Below are 15,412 nucleotides of genomic sequence, written 5' to 3'. Positions count from 1 at the left end.
GCTGAGGGGGGTAGAGCCCAGGCCTTCCGCGTTGAGATGAGTGGCGTTAGGCTGCAGCCTGCCGAGTAGCGGCCCGAGATGATCGCGTCACGGAGTTGGTAGCTCCCCAGGTGCTCGCTGCTGTGGAAATGGAGGAAGGCTGGCTGGGTCCGAGCGGCTTTGCAGGCTAAATATAGGTTGGCACGTCTTGCAGCGTCGGTGCTCTAACTTGCAGGAGTGCTGCTCTTTTTAGAAAGTCCGAGGCGCTATAAAACTCTGTGGCTCCCAAAAGGTTTGGGGGCTGGGGGTGGGGAGAGGACTGGAAATAATTTTTAACCGTGTTTGTGGGTGGAATGGGGTGGTTGCCAAAGAATATTGGCCGCGATGTATAAGTAACGTGTTTTTGACGGCATTACTGTGACTTGCATGACTGTATAGCTCTTTTGTTCCTGCTTTCAGATGCTGCTGGACCAGGGCTGATCGTGTTGCCAGGCAGAGTGCTATTTTGAGCAACTTGTGCAGGATGATGGAAGACTTCAGAAATATTGCCGATGAGACATTTCCAAGCTTCTTGGGCCATTCACTGAGTAGCAGTGCAAGCGTCGCTTTTGAAAATGTTACCATTTCCTCAAACCCTGGCTTACCTGTTGCAGCTTCAACTGTTGCCAGGAGTAAAACGGGCTGTGACAACAGGTGAGACCATCAGCTAATAGCACTTAATAATATTAAAAACACTTGACTGGTCTGAAGCATTTAACTTTGGGGAGGAAACATTCTTTTGACAGATTATTTGGTAGATTATATTTACTAATCAGTAGCGTACTGATCAGCAAACACAGGATTGGTTGTATTAGCAGTGAAAAATCTGCATTGCTTTCATAACTCATAAATATCTTTTATTAAAATTACCCCTTAAAAAAGTTTAGTTTTTAGACTGATAGCAATCAAGTTTCTTTTAACTCGACTGTCCAGCTTAGTATACTCAAATTTGAAGTCGTATAGAGAATAATACATTTTTTACATGTGTGTTCTGTTAACTCTATTAACCTTTCATTTAACTTAACGGAAACTGGCTCATTTTAGAAAGGGTAGTGTTAGAATTAGTGTTACAGATACGAATGAAAATTTAACAGAATTTATAATCACAGAATCGTTTAGGTTGCAAGACCTTTAAGATCATCAAGTCCAACCGTTAACCTAACCCTGCCATTCCACCACTAAACCAGGTCCCTAAGCACCTCCTCTACCTGTCTTTTAAATACCTCCAGGGATGGGGACTCCACCACTTCCTTCGGCAGCTCGTTCCAATGTTTGACAACCCTGTCGGTGAAAAAAAAATTCCTAATGTCTAACCTAAATCTGCCCTGGCGCAACTTGAGGCCATTTCCCCTCATCCTATCGCCCGTTCAACAAGGAGTAGAGCAAAGAGTACAACTAGAAGCCTTTGCTCACTCATCTGCTGCTCCTGTGACTTAACAAGAAGTAAGATCAGCCTTCTGTACCCTGTCTTTCCAGAAGTGTGCATTCCAAATGGGACAACACTAGGCACTAAAAATAACAATGTGGTATTTCTCAAGAACTACAGAAAACTGGAGAGGGTCATTCTGGGTACATATGTGTACCTGTAAATACGGATTGGCCAGAAAATACTAAAATATTCAAATAATTGAACTTACAGGAGATGAGTGGCCATTAATATGATTTCCACCCCCCCCTTCCCCACCAATTCTTTGGGAAACAGGAGAGGTGCATATTAAAATGATTCTGTTGTGTGTTTTTCCTCACCACCTTTACAGGCCTTCTGATATCTGTGCGTCCTATTTAGAAGGGAAACAGTCCTCTCCATCAGGATCTTCTCACAGTAGTCAGTCAGATCCTGAGCCAATGGGGAGATTTGCCCTCAGCTTCCGTGATGACATGTAAGTGAGATAGAAATCTGCATACTGGCATGCGCATTTTAGGACACAATTAGATTTCAACTATGTACTGTAAGCTAATTACGGAATATTTTGTAACTGAATTGCCCACCTCAGCAGCAGCTTCTACTACTGGCCTTCTGATGGCAGTAACTGGAGAGCTCAGCCATGCATTAGCCTGTTAACTTACAGTGTTTGGCAGCCTGGGCAGCTTTTTCTGAACCAGCTCCTCCATGTTTTCTGAAGAGGGACAGTGGCAGGCTATGTGGAAGCATCCCATGCAATGCTACCACTTAGGCTGGACAGCCCTACATGAACAGCATTCTGCTCTTTAATTGACTAGTTGGGCTTCAGGTATGTGACAGGAATGAATTGTTAGAAGTGATTTTTTTTTTTCTTTAAATTAGGATGTTTTGTTTTATTGTCACACTAATTAAAAATTTCCTAAGAGTCATTAATTGACTTGTTTGAATCTGGCTCGATGTTTTGTTTTATTGTCACACTAATTAAAAATTGACTTGTTTGAATCTGGCTTTTATTTACCTAGTTTACATTACATAGTCTAGAATTAATGTGATGTTTCTGGTTCATGTCATGTGTGAATAATAGTTTGAGTGATTTAAATCTGTTCCAAGTAAGTATCATGCAGCTTGCATACAGAAAGGAACATAAATTTCTATTAAATGTAGCTTCCTTGTAGCTTCAGTGATTGCTATTTCTTAAGAAATAACTAGTGTTAGTGAAATAATTTAGAGAGCATTATTAAGTGGTGGAACTGTTGGAAGTTGTTGCATAAGCTTTTCTAACCAAGGTCAAATTTGTTCCTATTGTTGCAATAGAAACCACAATGTGCGTCTTTGTCACTGATAAAATTGCACCAGAGGCAGTATGTCCCTATCAAACCAAAGAAGATACGATTTAAGAGAGGGAGTCAGCTTCTTGGTTGAACTCAAGTTTAAAACAAAATATAAAACATGAAATAAGTGCATTTTAGACTTTCAAATGTTATTTATATATATTTTTATAGATGTTATTTATATAAATATGTTTTGTTTATATATCTAAAATATTAAAGCAAAAGTGTGGTTTAGTTCAATCAATGTGGAAATTTTAACATCGTATGTGATTGGCTTACCTGTCTGGATAGAAGTCCCATGAAACCAGAAGTGAAAAATAACTTCCCTGCAGAATTATAAAAGCTGTTCTTTAACAGAACTATATGGAATTTCAATAAGTCATGTTCTTTATGCCTTAGTTCCTAATTTAATGTTACAAAAGGTGTGCCGATACTGTGGACTTAGGAAAATCTTGTCTAGGGTTTGGCTTGCGCTCAGATGGATCATGGAACTCGCCTGGCACAGACCCTTTTTCCCTTATACTTTTCCCTCTTTTTGCAGAAATGCAAGAGAAAGGAACAAATGGAAAAAAAGTAGAGGCATATGTTACATTAAATTTAACTGTTTGTTTCACACGTTAGATAGTGAAACTGAAGCCCTTGTCATCTTGATATTTATTTCTTTATTGTAAAATGACAGTTAATAGGTCTGTAGAATATGTTAATGGGAACAGCTGACTTCCTAGAGATGAAGGCATTAAAATTGGGGAATTTATCAAAGCTTTGTACATAGAGATGTTGTTTACTAATGTTGGTCTATATATCTCACTGAGCGATTTTTTTCATTGAAATAATTCTCTTTCTAGGGAAGTTGCTACCCAAGTTAAAGAACCACAGCCAACTTCTGTTAGTTTGAAAGAATCCCACTCAATATACAGAGAGCAAGATCAGAATGTCATTGAGCATTCAAATTGCAGTCAAGGTACCTTACCTGAGATATTGCCACTTGAACGATTGGAAGGTATTAAAATTTGAGAAAAAACTGTGTACTTATTCTCAGTGTAATTAGCTTTTTATGCTATATATGTCTTCTCTTGACCCTCTTGCTGTTTTATGGCATAGTGTAAATAGGTTTTGAAAAGAATCCATTTGATTTCAACAAGCTGAAAACAGAGAAAGCTTGTGGTTGACATTGTGTTCTGAGATCTCTCCCTGAAGTACAAAGCGAGATGGGAGGCTGTTGAAAATGATGTTTGCTATAAAATTAGAATGCTAGTAGGAATCTGAATTAATTTTGGGAACTTTACCTGTGGAAAAAGTGTATGTAAGTTGTTTTCTACCCCTTCTCTTTCAGTAGGTGTGAATCTATGAGATTATGTTTTAACTAACATCTCTCTTCTTGCCCTATTCCAGTCTGTAATAGGTGGTCTTTAATGGCAGTTATAGAAGCTGGAAATCTACTTTTCTAGTGACATGATGCATGAAATAGTAGTTTGGAATACTTGCTGAGAAAACTATGCTTTTCCGAAGTATGACTAGAGCAGTGGAAGCAAAATAATATTCTGTAACTTATTTTAAAAGTGTGGCTATTGATACTAACCTTGTTTGGATTTTTTGGATGGACTGCCAGTCCTGTGATTAAATTCTGCTCGTTCCTTAAAATTCAGTAAATGTACTTTGTAAATATATACTTCTAGTCATTACACTTTTCCAAGCTTTATCTGAATATTTGCATAGATTTTCATGAGGTAAGTATTAATAATTTAATAGGGAGTATGTTCAATTAGAAAGTACTATGGTTTATAATATAAGTAATATAAACGGGTCCTTATAAAACACACTTCTAACAGTGAAATGTTGACTTCAGTCACTTATTATTGTAGTCTTGAGGAAGTGGCAGTAACTGTGTCAACAAAAATCGTGATGCTTTGGAAAACTGGGACTGCCCAGTGTTTGGACTTGATAGTGCCTGACTGTATTTAGTTAATTGGTTTTGACTTATTGTTTATTCAAGGTTTAGGATTCTAGTCTGGAAATTGCCTGTTATTCCCTCCTGTTATTTAAGAATTAGGAACCTTTTTTGCTAAAATCTCAATGTGCGTGTCTAAAACGTTCTCCGTCTCGTGGGACTTGCAATTGGTTTATGGGTGGATACAACACAAAGACAGGTGGAAGCTGCTTGCGAGTGATCCAAAATAGAATTGGCCCGATAGGTGAAATGCAACAGTGGAACAGAGCGCTTGTTCATAGTGCAACCTGAGACTCCTTAATTTTTTTGCACTGCCTTATAGAAATCCTTAAGGCAGTAATTGTCTTGCACAGTTTTTACAGTTCTAGCCCTGATGAAGACCTGCCTTTTTAATTACTCCCAGATACTTTTGATCATTGTTATAAGAGCATGTAAACTTTGGTATTGTGATAGCGTGTATTTCAGGGTTGTTTTTATGGTGTATGCCAAGACCTTCAAGAGACTTGGTCTGCTATCTCATAGTTAGCACTTATTAGTATAATGTAAGAACGTAACGAAATACTGATTACACTACATTCTTTTGTTTCAGATTTGTCAACTGGAATATGTTTTCTTCCAGACAGTAAGAATAACAAGGTGAAAGCTTTTACAAATGCAGTGAAATTAAAGGTTTTCTAATATTAATCTTGTAATAGACTTAATTCTGTGAGAGGAGGGAGGGCACTGAACTGTGTTTAGTGTCTTACGTTTTGTAACAGTGCTAGCATGCTGAATGTGTCATGCCTTACTTTGCCTCCTTTTTGCAGATCACTTAACATAATTGGTACCGTGGGAACATGACTCCACTTAATCTTTCTCACTTGTGAAAATTGTTGTTCACTCCTAGCCTCTGCTGTCTTGTAGTTCTTTACCCATGCATGGGCCTTACATTTTATCCCAATTGTAGTTTAGCTTAGTGAAAAGCTTTTTGAGGAACTTTTTGGAATGCTTTTGGAAATTGAAGTAGACAATATCCACCTGATTTGACTTGCCCCTGTGCTTGAAAATTACTTTGAGGAATATTAATTCAGATGAGTTCTTCAGTGTCCTCAACATTTAAAAACTGCACCATTTGTAGGAACACAATCTTCCTGCTGCCTCTGGTTTGTTTTGGTTTGGTTTTTTTTGTGTCTCTATCCCAGAGCTAGCACACAGCTGCAGGTATAGACAGGCAGGCCCATGCTTCAGCTGGTTTTATCTGCTGTGTTAAGAGAAGCTAATGAGAGAAGCTAACAATTGTGGGCACAAAGATACAAGGCAGACAGGAGTGGGAGATCTCATGACCCTTATAGAAAATATGCCTCAGGCTGCAGCCTGATGCTGTTCAGTATGTGCTCCTTAATGTGTCAGCTGGTATTTACTAAATTGATTTAGTTTTCTTTCATTTGATTTTTCTAGGGGCCACAATGGTCAGTGAGTTGCAGTTGAATACTCACAGGCTGTCATCTGAAAACTATAATTCAAGTCCCTTTCAAATTTTTTACTTTCTGAACTTTGACTTTGTTGCCGTCTGTCAAAGATGATCTGTTTATCACAAAGAACGTGAGACTAAATCCGAAACAGGCATTACATCATGCTGATTTTAAAAATAATTAAGTTATATAAAAGATAAAATATTTACAGTTAGGTAGATTCAGCTGAAATACTACTTTATAAGTGATTTAGTATGCTTATTTGAAGAAATTATCAACAAAGAGTTGATCTGGGTGTATTATTTCTGAAGAAGCACTGTTGTAGTAGCATAGGAAACTATTGAGAGTTGTCTTTGTGCTTATGAGTTGGAATTGCAGCTTAATGAAGGACAGGCAATTTTTTCAAATGTAAACTCTTTAATGCAGTTGTTCAGTATTTTATCTTTGATTTTTTTTTTTAAGTTTGGTATCATTCAGATGCTTTTTTTCCCCTTTATGATCCCTGTATTTCTTGCATGTATCCATTCTGGAAGCTAGCAGGCAAAGTTCATTGGGACTAGAATGTTTGCTGGGATAAATAGGAAAAAAGAGGCGGAGGAGTAGTTTTGGAATATTATTAACCTCATTAATTGTTTATTATTAACTGAATTTACACAATAGCTACTAACTCCTAGAAACGTTTCTGTATGGATGTTTTTCACAGGTTGGTCCATCTGAACCTTCAGAAAAGCTGATAGAAGGTGAAATCTCAAGTGATCATCTTAGCAATAGCCTTTCAAGTTTTTTGGAAAATGAGAAACTCTCATCTCTTACAAGCTCAGAAGAAGATTCCACTGGTGAGTGTATTTATAACTCTGGGTAGCTGAATCTAGAATTCTGACACAACGTTATTGCATACTTGAGAAGAAAGGTATTTTACTGAAGTATTTAATATAGGATTGCACTTGATCAAAAACTGGTATTAGGAATATTAAAGAAAACTGTGTTCATTGGGAAACCAGCTGTTTTAAAATTGTCATGGGAGTACATGTCTATGGAGTTTGTTAGAGAAAATCACAATTGGAAGTTTAATCTAAAATATTAAACAGCAGTCCTCAGTTACTGTGAATCAAAAATACAGGTAGAAATGTAGACATTCATTTAATAAAGTGGTAACCCTAGCTACAGTTTCAGTTTAGATCAATAGAGATAAACTTTTATGATGAAGAACAAGTACATGCAGTTAGAATTAACTTTTACTTGAGTTTCAGTTCTCTTTAGATGCCATACATGCAGGGTGACACCCAAGTTGGAAGCCTAGTTTACCCACAGGGATAAAAGCGAGAGTTTGAGTTCTGCATAACTAAACAAGAGTTTTGAAATTTCTGTGCCTTTCAGTGGCTGCTGCTGAAGGACAAACATGCTCTTCTTTATTAATGCAGTTGACTTTGCACACAACGTGAAGGATGACAGGGTATGTTGTCAGCTGCACCAAGAATGAGGAAGGCAGAGCGATAAATGTGTTTAGTGCCGTCTTGAGATCGAGCAGCCCTGCATTCCAATAGGGTTACTGGATTTCTCCCTATTGTATCTACAGATGTCATGACTGTCTTTTGAAGTCGTCCTGTTCTTTTTGTGTAACTTCACGTGTGCATTAAGCATATAAAAATGGAGTTAATAGTTTGCTGAGTAAAAATACAATTTTTTTCCACCCAGGGGGATGGAATGACTTTTGTCTGCCCTCCTAAGGAGTTGGTAGTCTTTAGTTGGAAACGCTTGTCTATTCAGTGTTCAGTACTGGTGAAGCTAACTGATATTTTTATTTTTCCTGGTCAGTGTGCAAGGTATTAATTTTTATCATGTAATTCTGAAATCAGTGTAAATTTGGCAGCTGAGTATTTCTAAAAAGCTCTGGTATCTGAGGTAAAATACATTAATCTACTTTCTCATTATTTGCAAAATAGCAGATTATTATTTCATTTTCACAAGGAATAAATCAAGACATAGCAAAATGAGATTAAAATAAGTATTGTGGTGGTGTTAATTTGAGTTTGAATTGTAGGTATTTGTCTACCATTCAGGTAACTAACTAATCCTTATATAATTTTTAAAGCACTCTGTGGATGTTTGTTCTGAGGATAGGTATTAGTCCTCTTTCAAAAACGGAAGAAACTTAGCCTACTGTAATCCCGTCACCTTCTCTAGTATCATATGTGGAAACAGAGCCGTGATGCGGATTTTTCACTTATTTACTCTCAAATGTAACAGATCCTGATTCTTTGCTGTCATATCAAAGTTGCTGAGCATCCATAGCTTCCAGTTCAACTAAATTGCATTTTGTTTGCACTGGCAAAATTGGGAATGCAAAAATAACGATGACTTACCTGTGTGTGTATATATGTATTTTTTTCCTGTACATTCTTGACGTTGTGTAGACCTCTTTGGCAGAAGGAAATGCTGAGAAGATTGTTCAGAACTACCTTTTTGGGGAGAAGAATTGAAATATACTAGAAAGGGAAAATTGCTGGAGAATTCTTAAACCATCACCAGCAACCTGAAAGTTAAAATTCCTTTAATTATGTGGAAAACAAAATATAGTTGTGAGTTTATAAATGCAAGGTCTGTTTGAGTATATTGTTTTGGTTTGGTTTTTTTTTTTTTTTTTAATAAGGAAAACCACAAACAGGATACTGTTTCCTGGAAATGAAAGAATAAAAAGTGGATGAAAATAAATAATAAAATGTGGATGAAAAGCTGGACATGAGCCGGCAATGTGCGCTGGCAGGTTGGAGCGGGTCCAGAGGAGGGCCACAAAAATGATCCGAGGGCTGGAGCACCTCTCCTATGAGGACAGGCTGAGGGAGTTGGGCTTGTTCAGCCTGGAGAAGAGAAGGCTGCGGGGAGACCTGATTACAGCCTTTCAGTACCTAAAGGGGGCCTATAGAAAAGATGGGGAAAATCTTTTTAGTAGACACAGCTGTGACAGGACAAGGGGTGATGGTTTTAAACTGAAGCAGGGTAGGTTTAGACTAGATATAAGGAAGAAATTCTTTACAATGAGGGTGGTAAAACACTGGAACATGTTGCCCAGAGAGGTGGTGGAGGCCCCATCCCTGGAAGCATTCAAGGCCAGGTTGGATGGTGCTCTGAGCGGCCTGATCTAGTTAGCGGTGTCCCTGCTCCTGTGGGGGGGTTGGACTAGATGACCTCTAGGGGTCCCTTCCAACCCAAAACATTCTATGATTCTAAAGATGTCAAACAACTTCTTGGAATATGTTTTACAGGGGTTTTAAGAGTGCATTTAACCATGCCTTAAAAAACTGACTGATGTTTGGGTCTTTAAAAACAAACAAGCAAAAGCCCTGGAAACTCTCCTCTCCCCCCAGCCCCTACAAATTAGAAAAAACAGCCCCAAAACAAGGAAAAATTGTGTCTTGGAAAACTTCTCCCTTGGCAAATAGGAATAGTAATGTTCTTAGTGATAGCACTTAACATTTTTGCTGTTGAAATATAGAACTGTGCTTTAGTCACTTTCTGTGAAGTTTGAAAAATGCTATATATATATTACTTTATGAGTATGCATATGATTTGCTACTTGGAATGTGGTGGTGTATAGATCATGTGAAGGAAGATGGGTCACTTGATAGTCTGGGAGTTAACTTGCTAGCTTATAATAATCTTGTTTTGCTGCATATCACTAGTTGTGGAGTAAGACAATTACATGTTTCTGTGACCCAGTTATTTTAAGGGAAAGCCAGGATCATTCTGCTCTGACACTGTGAGTGTATTGTCAGACTCAATGTATTAAGAATTATGGAGTTGCTTTGATAGTACGTGAGGTGATACAAAATGTCTGTGAAAGATGAATAGGATATTTTCTTCTGTTTCAATAGATGATGATATTGATGATGAAGAGTTCTTCGATAACCAACTAGAAGCCTATTTTGAGCAGCTGATACAACCAGAAATGACAAGAGGAGACACCGACGTACAGAAACTCTCAGAATGCTGTACAGCGCTGAAGATTTCTGAACATGGCTCATTTCACGTAGGTTTAAAGTGAAGATCAAAGTTCAGCATGTCCAGTGGCCCTTAAATGTGGTAGCATCACTGAGGGCTGTCTGCCAGGGTGAACTAGGTTTTACTTCTTTCCTGACAAACCCAAGTTCTGTCCAACAGGTAATCTGTACAGCAAAGGATTCTTTTTAGATATAAAAATAACAAATACAGCTCTAAACTGGAAACAAAGCTGTTTAAGTGAGCTTGTGACTTTTTCTGTACCCTCTGCAAGGTTTCCCTTGAAGAAAAAAAAAAAGGAAAGAAACTAGGTATTTTTTTCCTCTTCCCTGTAGTGCAGAGCTAGCAGCTGATTCATCTGCTTGTTGCAGAAGATCTTACTGTTTATGAGATAAAGTGGAATTAGTTAGGTAGCTGGCTGTCCCAAGAGGCATTAGTCAGGAAGGCTTGCAGCAAGGCTGAAGAATTTCCTATTATGGTGTCTCCTTTATTCAAGACTCTATTCAGATTTCCCACCCTTCTCTAGCCCGGCTCTTCGCATTCCTCTTTGTCCTGTGCCTTTTCATTTCTCCTGATAAGCAGCTCTGGTAGAGAACCTTGTGCAGTCAATTCTGTTATTTGATCTTGCAAAGGGGAAAAAAACCTCACCCCAAACCCAACAAAAGCTACCCAAAAAACCCCTGCAAACTCCTAAGGCTGGATTTCTGTCCTTTCTCTGGGATGATGGAGGCTTGTCCTCAGAGAAATCCTGTAATAACTAGTATAGCATCAGTACTATTTCCTGATGGACTTTTTCTGCTGGACTACTTAGTACTGCATTTTTTAATCCTTATTATAAAAGTAAAAATTGCTTTTAGAGTTTTGGATTGTTTATGCTGGTCTGAACTAACTGTACCTCTGAGGCATTCTCTTGAATGCTTTATAAGGTATGTATATCTCTTATTCACCTTGCTTCCTCTCTCAGCTTCCTAGTGGTGGTTTTCAGTGTTGGAGGTGGTAAGATGTTTGTAGATAAGCATTTGGGATCCTCTCAAGTCCACTAAGGGAAATTATATCATTGGTAACTAAGCAGAAGCCTCTATTGATACCATCATCTTGTGATGTTATGATTTTAATTTTGATTACCAGCCTCTGAATGCGAAGAGGTTTTGATGAAAGGTAAATATCTGTATGAAAGTTTATATCCATAAAACGCTTGCTTTGCCCTGTCCCCTCCAGTCCTAGCAAGCTGGTCAGCTGAACTGAAACGAAGGCCATCTTCTGATCTCGCTTGTAACTTGTCGGTAATATCCAGGAGATGGGCCTATTATCCGTGCAGGAATTGTGTAATTTTAATCTGATGGTTCTGTGACAAAATACTTTCAGTAGGTTAACTTGTTGCTATTCTTAATTAGACTTAGAGTTTTGGCTGCAACAAAATGCAAAGAACAGGGTGGAATTTTCTTTTAAGACATTGATTAAACTTGTTGAAAAGAAATTTAATGCACTATTGACAAAAGATTCTGGTTTATTTTTGTTTCTGTAACTATTAAGGTGACGTGCGGCACTTATTTTCTATCATACAACTAGTTTATAAAATCTTTTTGATCACTGGTTTATTATCTTGGATAGCAATCTCTAAGGTTTTATTACGTGTGTAGTATCACGGATACTTGTTTTTCCAGGAGAGTAGATAAGTCTCTTAAGTGGTAAGCGTGTAAAAGGAAAGCATAGAGCAGCAACTGTCTGGCCTGTGGTTTATCTTTGAGCAGCAGTTAGCTCCGTTACAAACCGAGTGCCAGGGATTAAGTGCCTTTCCATTTTCTTGGCTTTGCAACAATGAATGCGATCCTGGCAGGTGCATGCTTGACCAGAATGGGAAGGTGTGATTGATTTAAACAGTTAAACGAACTGTAGCTTCTGAAACTTCAGAAATTTCCCAACTGACATCAGAGTTTCTAAGCTGTGGGAAGTGGTATGTTAACCCTGTAAAAGCAGTCTGCTTAGGCTGCCAGTTGTTGATCTACGGCTGTATGTGAAGAAAGGAATAGGCGGTGGTTTGAAGAGTGAGAATAATGCAATTCTGCTCTCTGACCTCAGGTCTACTTGTGTAAGGTGTTTCTGCTTCACTGCTGTTGTAGATAGGCAGTGGAGTAGGTACAAACAGGTTCGCAGTTGGATTTGGAGTACTCATCCAGCAGTGGGTCAACCAGAAGAGGAAGAGGAGTAGCATGATGCCCTTGTTAAAGGGAATGAAACGATGTAGTAGGAATGCTTTCTATGCCCTTGGAGGCAGATGCATGGATTGGCACAGCCAGGAACTATTGTCCTTGATAGTGGTGCTAGCAGTTGGAGATGCCTCTGGCAGTGGCACATGAGTGAACAAAGTATGATAATCTCTTTACTAGAGAATTTTTTAACATTGTAAAAACAACTTCAGTGTTAATTTTTTTCTTCAGTATATTTGTTCTATTGTAACTTAAATCTTAATTTTTTTTAAAAGGAGACCTTTCAAGTTCCTGACACTTACCAGGCTGTGGCAGGAGTAGACTCTGGAAATGCTAGTGATGAAGATTCACAAAATCAAGGCATAACTGGATGTCCTGTGCAAAGAGAAATGCTGCCCAGAGCAGTACAGCAAGTGGTATGAAATTGTCATTTAAATTTCTGTTTATCACATAGAATAAGACTGTAGTGGGAGATGGCAGTGCATTTGAAAACTTTTGTTAGAGATTGAACTAACAACCCAAACTTTCTTTACAAAAAATTAATAACACCACTTTGTTTTCAGATACATTTTTCAAACATAGTTAACTTGGACTATTTTGTACCTATAACTATTAGCACAAACAGTTAGCAACTGTACTTCTGACGCTTTTAAAATTATTATTGTTTTCTAAGAATTCCACGACTACTGGAGGTGTGCTAGATTCCTGCACTGCTGCTGAGGTGCGATTAGATTCACTGTATCTTCAGTGCATGGATGGCCATAAAGCTGATGTCTCGGATGTCCTTCCAAGGCAAGAAGTACAGTCCTCTGAGTGTCAGGCTGCTACTTCTGACTCAGAAGTACTACACACAGCAAGAGGATTTTTGGGACACTACACCACTCCTAAAGTTCTTCTTAGTGCAAATGCACCTCAGATAGATGCAACTGAATGTGAAGTCGGTCTTGCTGATACTTACCTGTCTCCAACTGCAGAGAGCTGTGAGAACATAAGTTTAGCTACAACAGAAAAAGGTGGGTTGCTCTAGATATAACCCATCTATACAGTTGTGACCAGACTCCATTGCATGGAAAAAGAAATAAAATTGTAAGCTATGCATTTTTCTTTAGTTGTGCATGTTGTTAATAAAAAATGATGTAGCATAAATAAATTTTGACTTGTTTTTAAAACTACTGACTGTTGTATATTGCACTTAACTGTTGTTTATTTGATGATGAAACTAGTTTAAGCTTGCGGTTGCAGCAACTTGAGCTACTGGGTTTTTTTAACTCCTTAATCCAAACTTAAGGGGCTTTGCCATGTTTGTTTTTATTTTAATCAACAGTGTAGCATCTGATGTATCTTTCAGGTGATTTACCACACAGCGTTGTCTATCAAAATGAAGAGGGCAAATGGGTGACTGATCTTGCGTATTATACTTCATTTGATGAAGAACAAGACTTAAATCTGTCTGAAGATGATAAAATAAATGAGGAGTTCATTACTGGATGTATGTAATATTTTTCCTTTTTAATTAGCTGTTGTTATCCCTAATAGCATTAAGTAAAATTTCTTCTTTTTTCTTTTTTCTTTTTTTTTTATTCACATAAACAAATCAGTATTTGGTATTGCAAAGCCTCCAGGCTTTAGGTACTACAAATTGTTTGAAAGCTGATGTTGATAGTAACCTATAACAATATTGTCACTAGTTATAGTTGATAGCTTCTTTCCATGTTTCCTATTCTTCCTGTGTAGAGTCTTTTGTTTTGTTTCAAAAAGCGTTCGAATGTGTGTCATTGGTACCTACTGTATGGGCAAAAGTAACTCCTGTAACTGTCATTTCCACAGTTTTTCTTTGGACTTAATTATTGTTATCCTTTCTTTCAAGAAGAGGAAACACTGGTCATTCTGTATTGCATGATGGTTATAAGACAGGAAATAATTGTAAACAAGAAATTACTACAAAAACAACTAGAATGTGAAAAGAGCTGCTGAATTCACTAGCTGGTGATGTTTTTGTGAACCCCTTGGGAATGTCTTGATGTTGAAAAATGGTACTGGTACTGAAAAATGTTGGAGCTTATTGAGGGGCTTTACTGGACTCTTATCTTTTAATTAAAATTCCAGGCTTTTTGAACCTCTGTTTACTTAAAGTTGTTTATTTTCCTTAAGCTCTCTCAGACTGATCTTCATGAGAGTCTGTATGTTTGTCATACAGGCTTGGATAATATGTGTGTAGTACTGTAGATGAATCAATTCCTTAACACCAAAATGTTAATCGGTTCATCTGTTTTACTAGACAGATTCAAGCAATGTGTGCAACAATATTTGTTCTAGTCTCTTCTAGTTTCTAAATTGACATATGGGTGGGCTAATGTATTCTAAAGATGTCCATGGTCCACTCAGGGTGGTTCTTTCAAAGAAAATGCTGTTGTTGTGGCTTAACCTCAGCTGGCAATTAAGCCCCACACAGCCTCTTGCTCTGTCCCCCTGTCATGGGATGCGGGAGAGAATTGGAAGAGTAAAAGTGAGAAAACTCATGGGTTGAGATGAAGACAATTTAATAGGTAAAGTAAAAGCCATGCGTGCAAGCAAAGCCAGGAATTCATTCCCTACTTCCCATTGGCAGGCAGCTGTTCAGCCATCCCCAGGAAAGCAGAGCTCCATCATGTGTAACGTTTACTTGGGAAGACAAATGCCATCACTCATTTCAAATGACAGGATATTTCAGGCACTTCCTGCATCTCAGACCTGGGTTGTCAAGTGATTGGAACGTTTGACTGTTGTTAAATTTTTCCAAGGCTGTTTAGCTTTTTCCCACCTCACGGATTTTTAAAGGAATTCTGCTTTTGAGCTGGTTGACTTACCTGTTAACACGGTAGATGTGTGCTTACGGATTCCAATGTGGTTAGCCTTTTTCTGGCTGCTAGTTTGCCTGTCTGTTTGCAATGCTCAAATGTGATGCTTGACAGCTGCGAGACTTTATTTGTAGGGACAGAAAGGAAATGTTACATCTGATGCTTCTGAGTCTCATTTAGGACATGTCTATCTCTGTCAGCAGACTGTGCATGCAGTGTATT

At 38.1% G+C, this 15,412-nt stretch overlaps 1 protein-coding gene across 1 annotated transcript in view; it reads left to right on the top strand.

The window, feature by feature from the left end:
• The first annotated feature begins 90 nt into the window (after positions 1-90).
• The window catches only part of CEP192 (centrosomal protein 192), an 80,241-nt gene continuing 64,919 nt past the window's right edge, over positions 91-15,412 (top strand). The window contains exons 1-10 of the mRNA XM_035901632.1: positions 91-176; positions 439-672; positions 1,776-1,898; positions 3,597-3,751; positions 5,289-5,335; positions 6,854-6,986; positions 10,023-10,177; positions 12,629-12,769; positions 13,027-13,366; positions 13,702-13,842. Coding sequence (XP_035757525.1) covers positions 503-672; positions 1,776-1,898; positions 3,597-3,751; positions 5,289-5,335; positions 6,854-6,986; positions 10,023-10,177; positions 12,629-12,769; positions 13,027-13,366; positions 13,702-13,842 — 1,405 coding nt within the window. The 5' untranslated portion in view covers positions 91-176; positions 439-502. The remainder of the gene's footprint in view (positions 177-438; positions 673-1,775; positions 1,899-3,596; positions 3,752-5,288; positions 5,336-6,853; positions 6,987-10,022; positions 10,178-12,628; positions 12,770-13,026; positions 13,367-13,701; positions 13,843-15,412) is intronic.

The sequence above is a fragment of the Egretta garzetta genome, unplaced genomic scaffold (genome assembly GCF_000687185.1).
Source record: "Egretta garzetta isolate BGI_Z169 unplaced genomic scaffold, ASM68718v1 scaffold259, whole genome shotgun sequence".
Lineage (NCBI taxonomy): Eukaryota > Metazoa > Chordata > Aves > Pelecaniformes > Ardeidae > Egretta > Egretta garzetta.
This window is presented reverse-complemented; position numbering and strand designations above follow the sequence as displayed.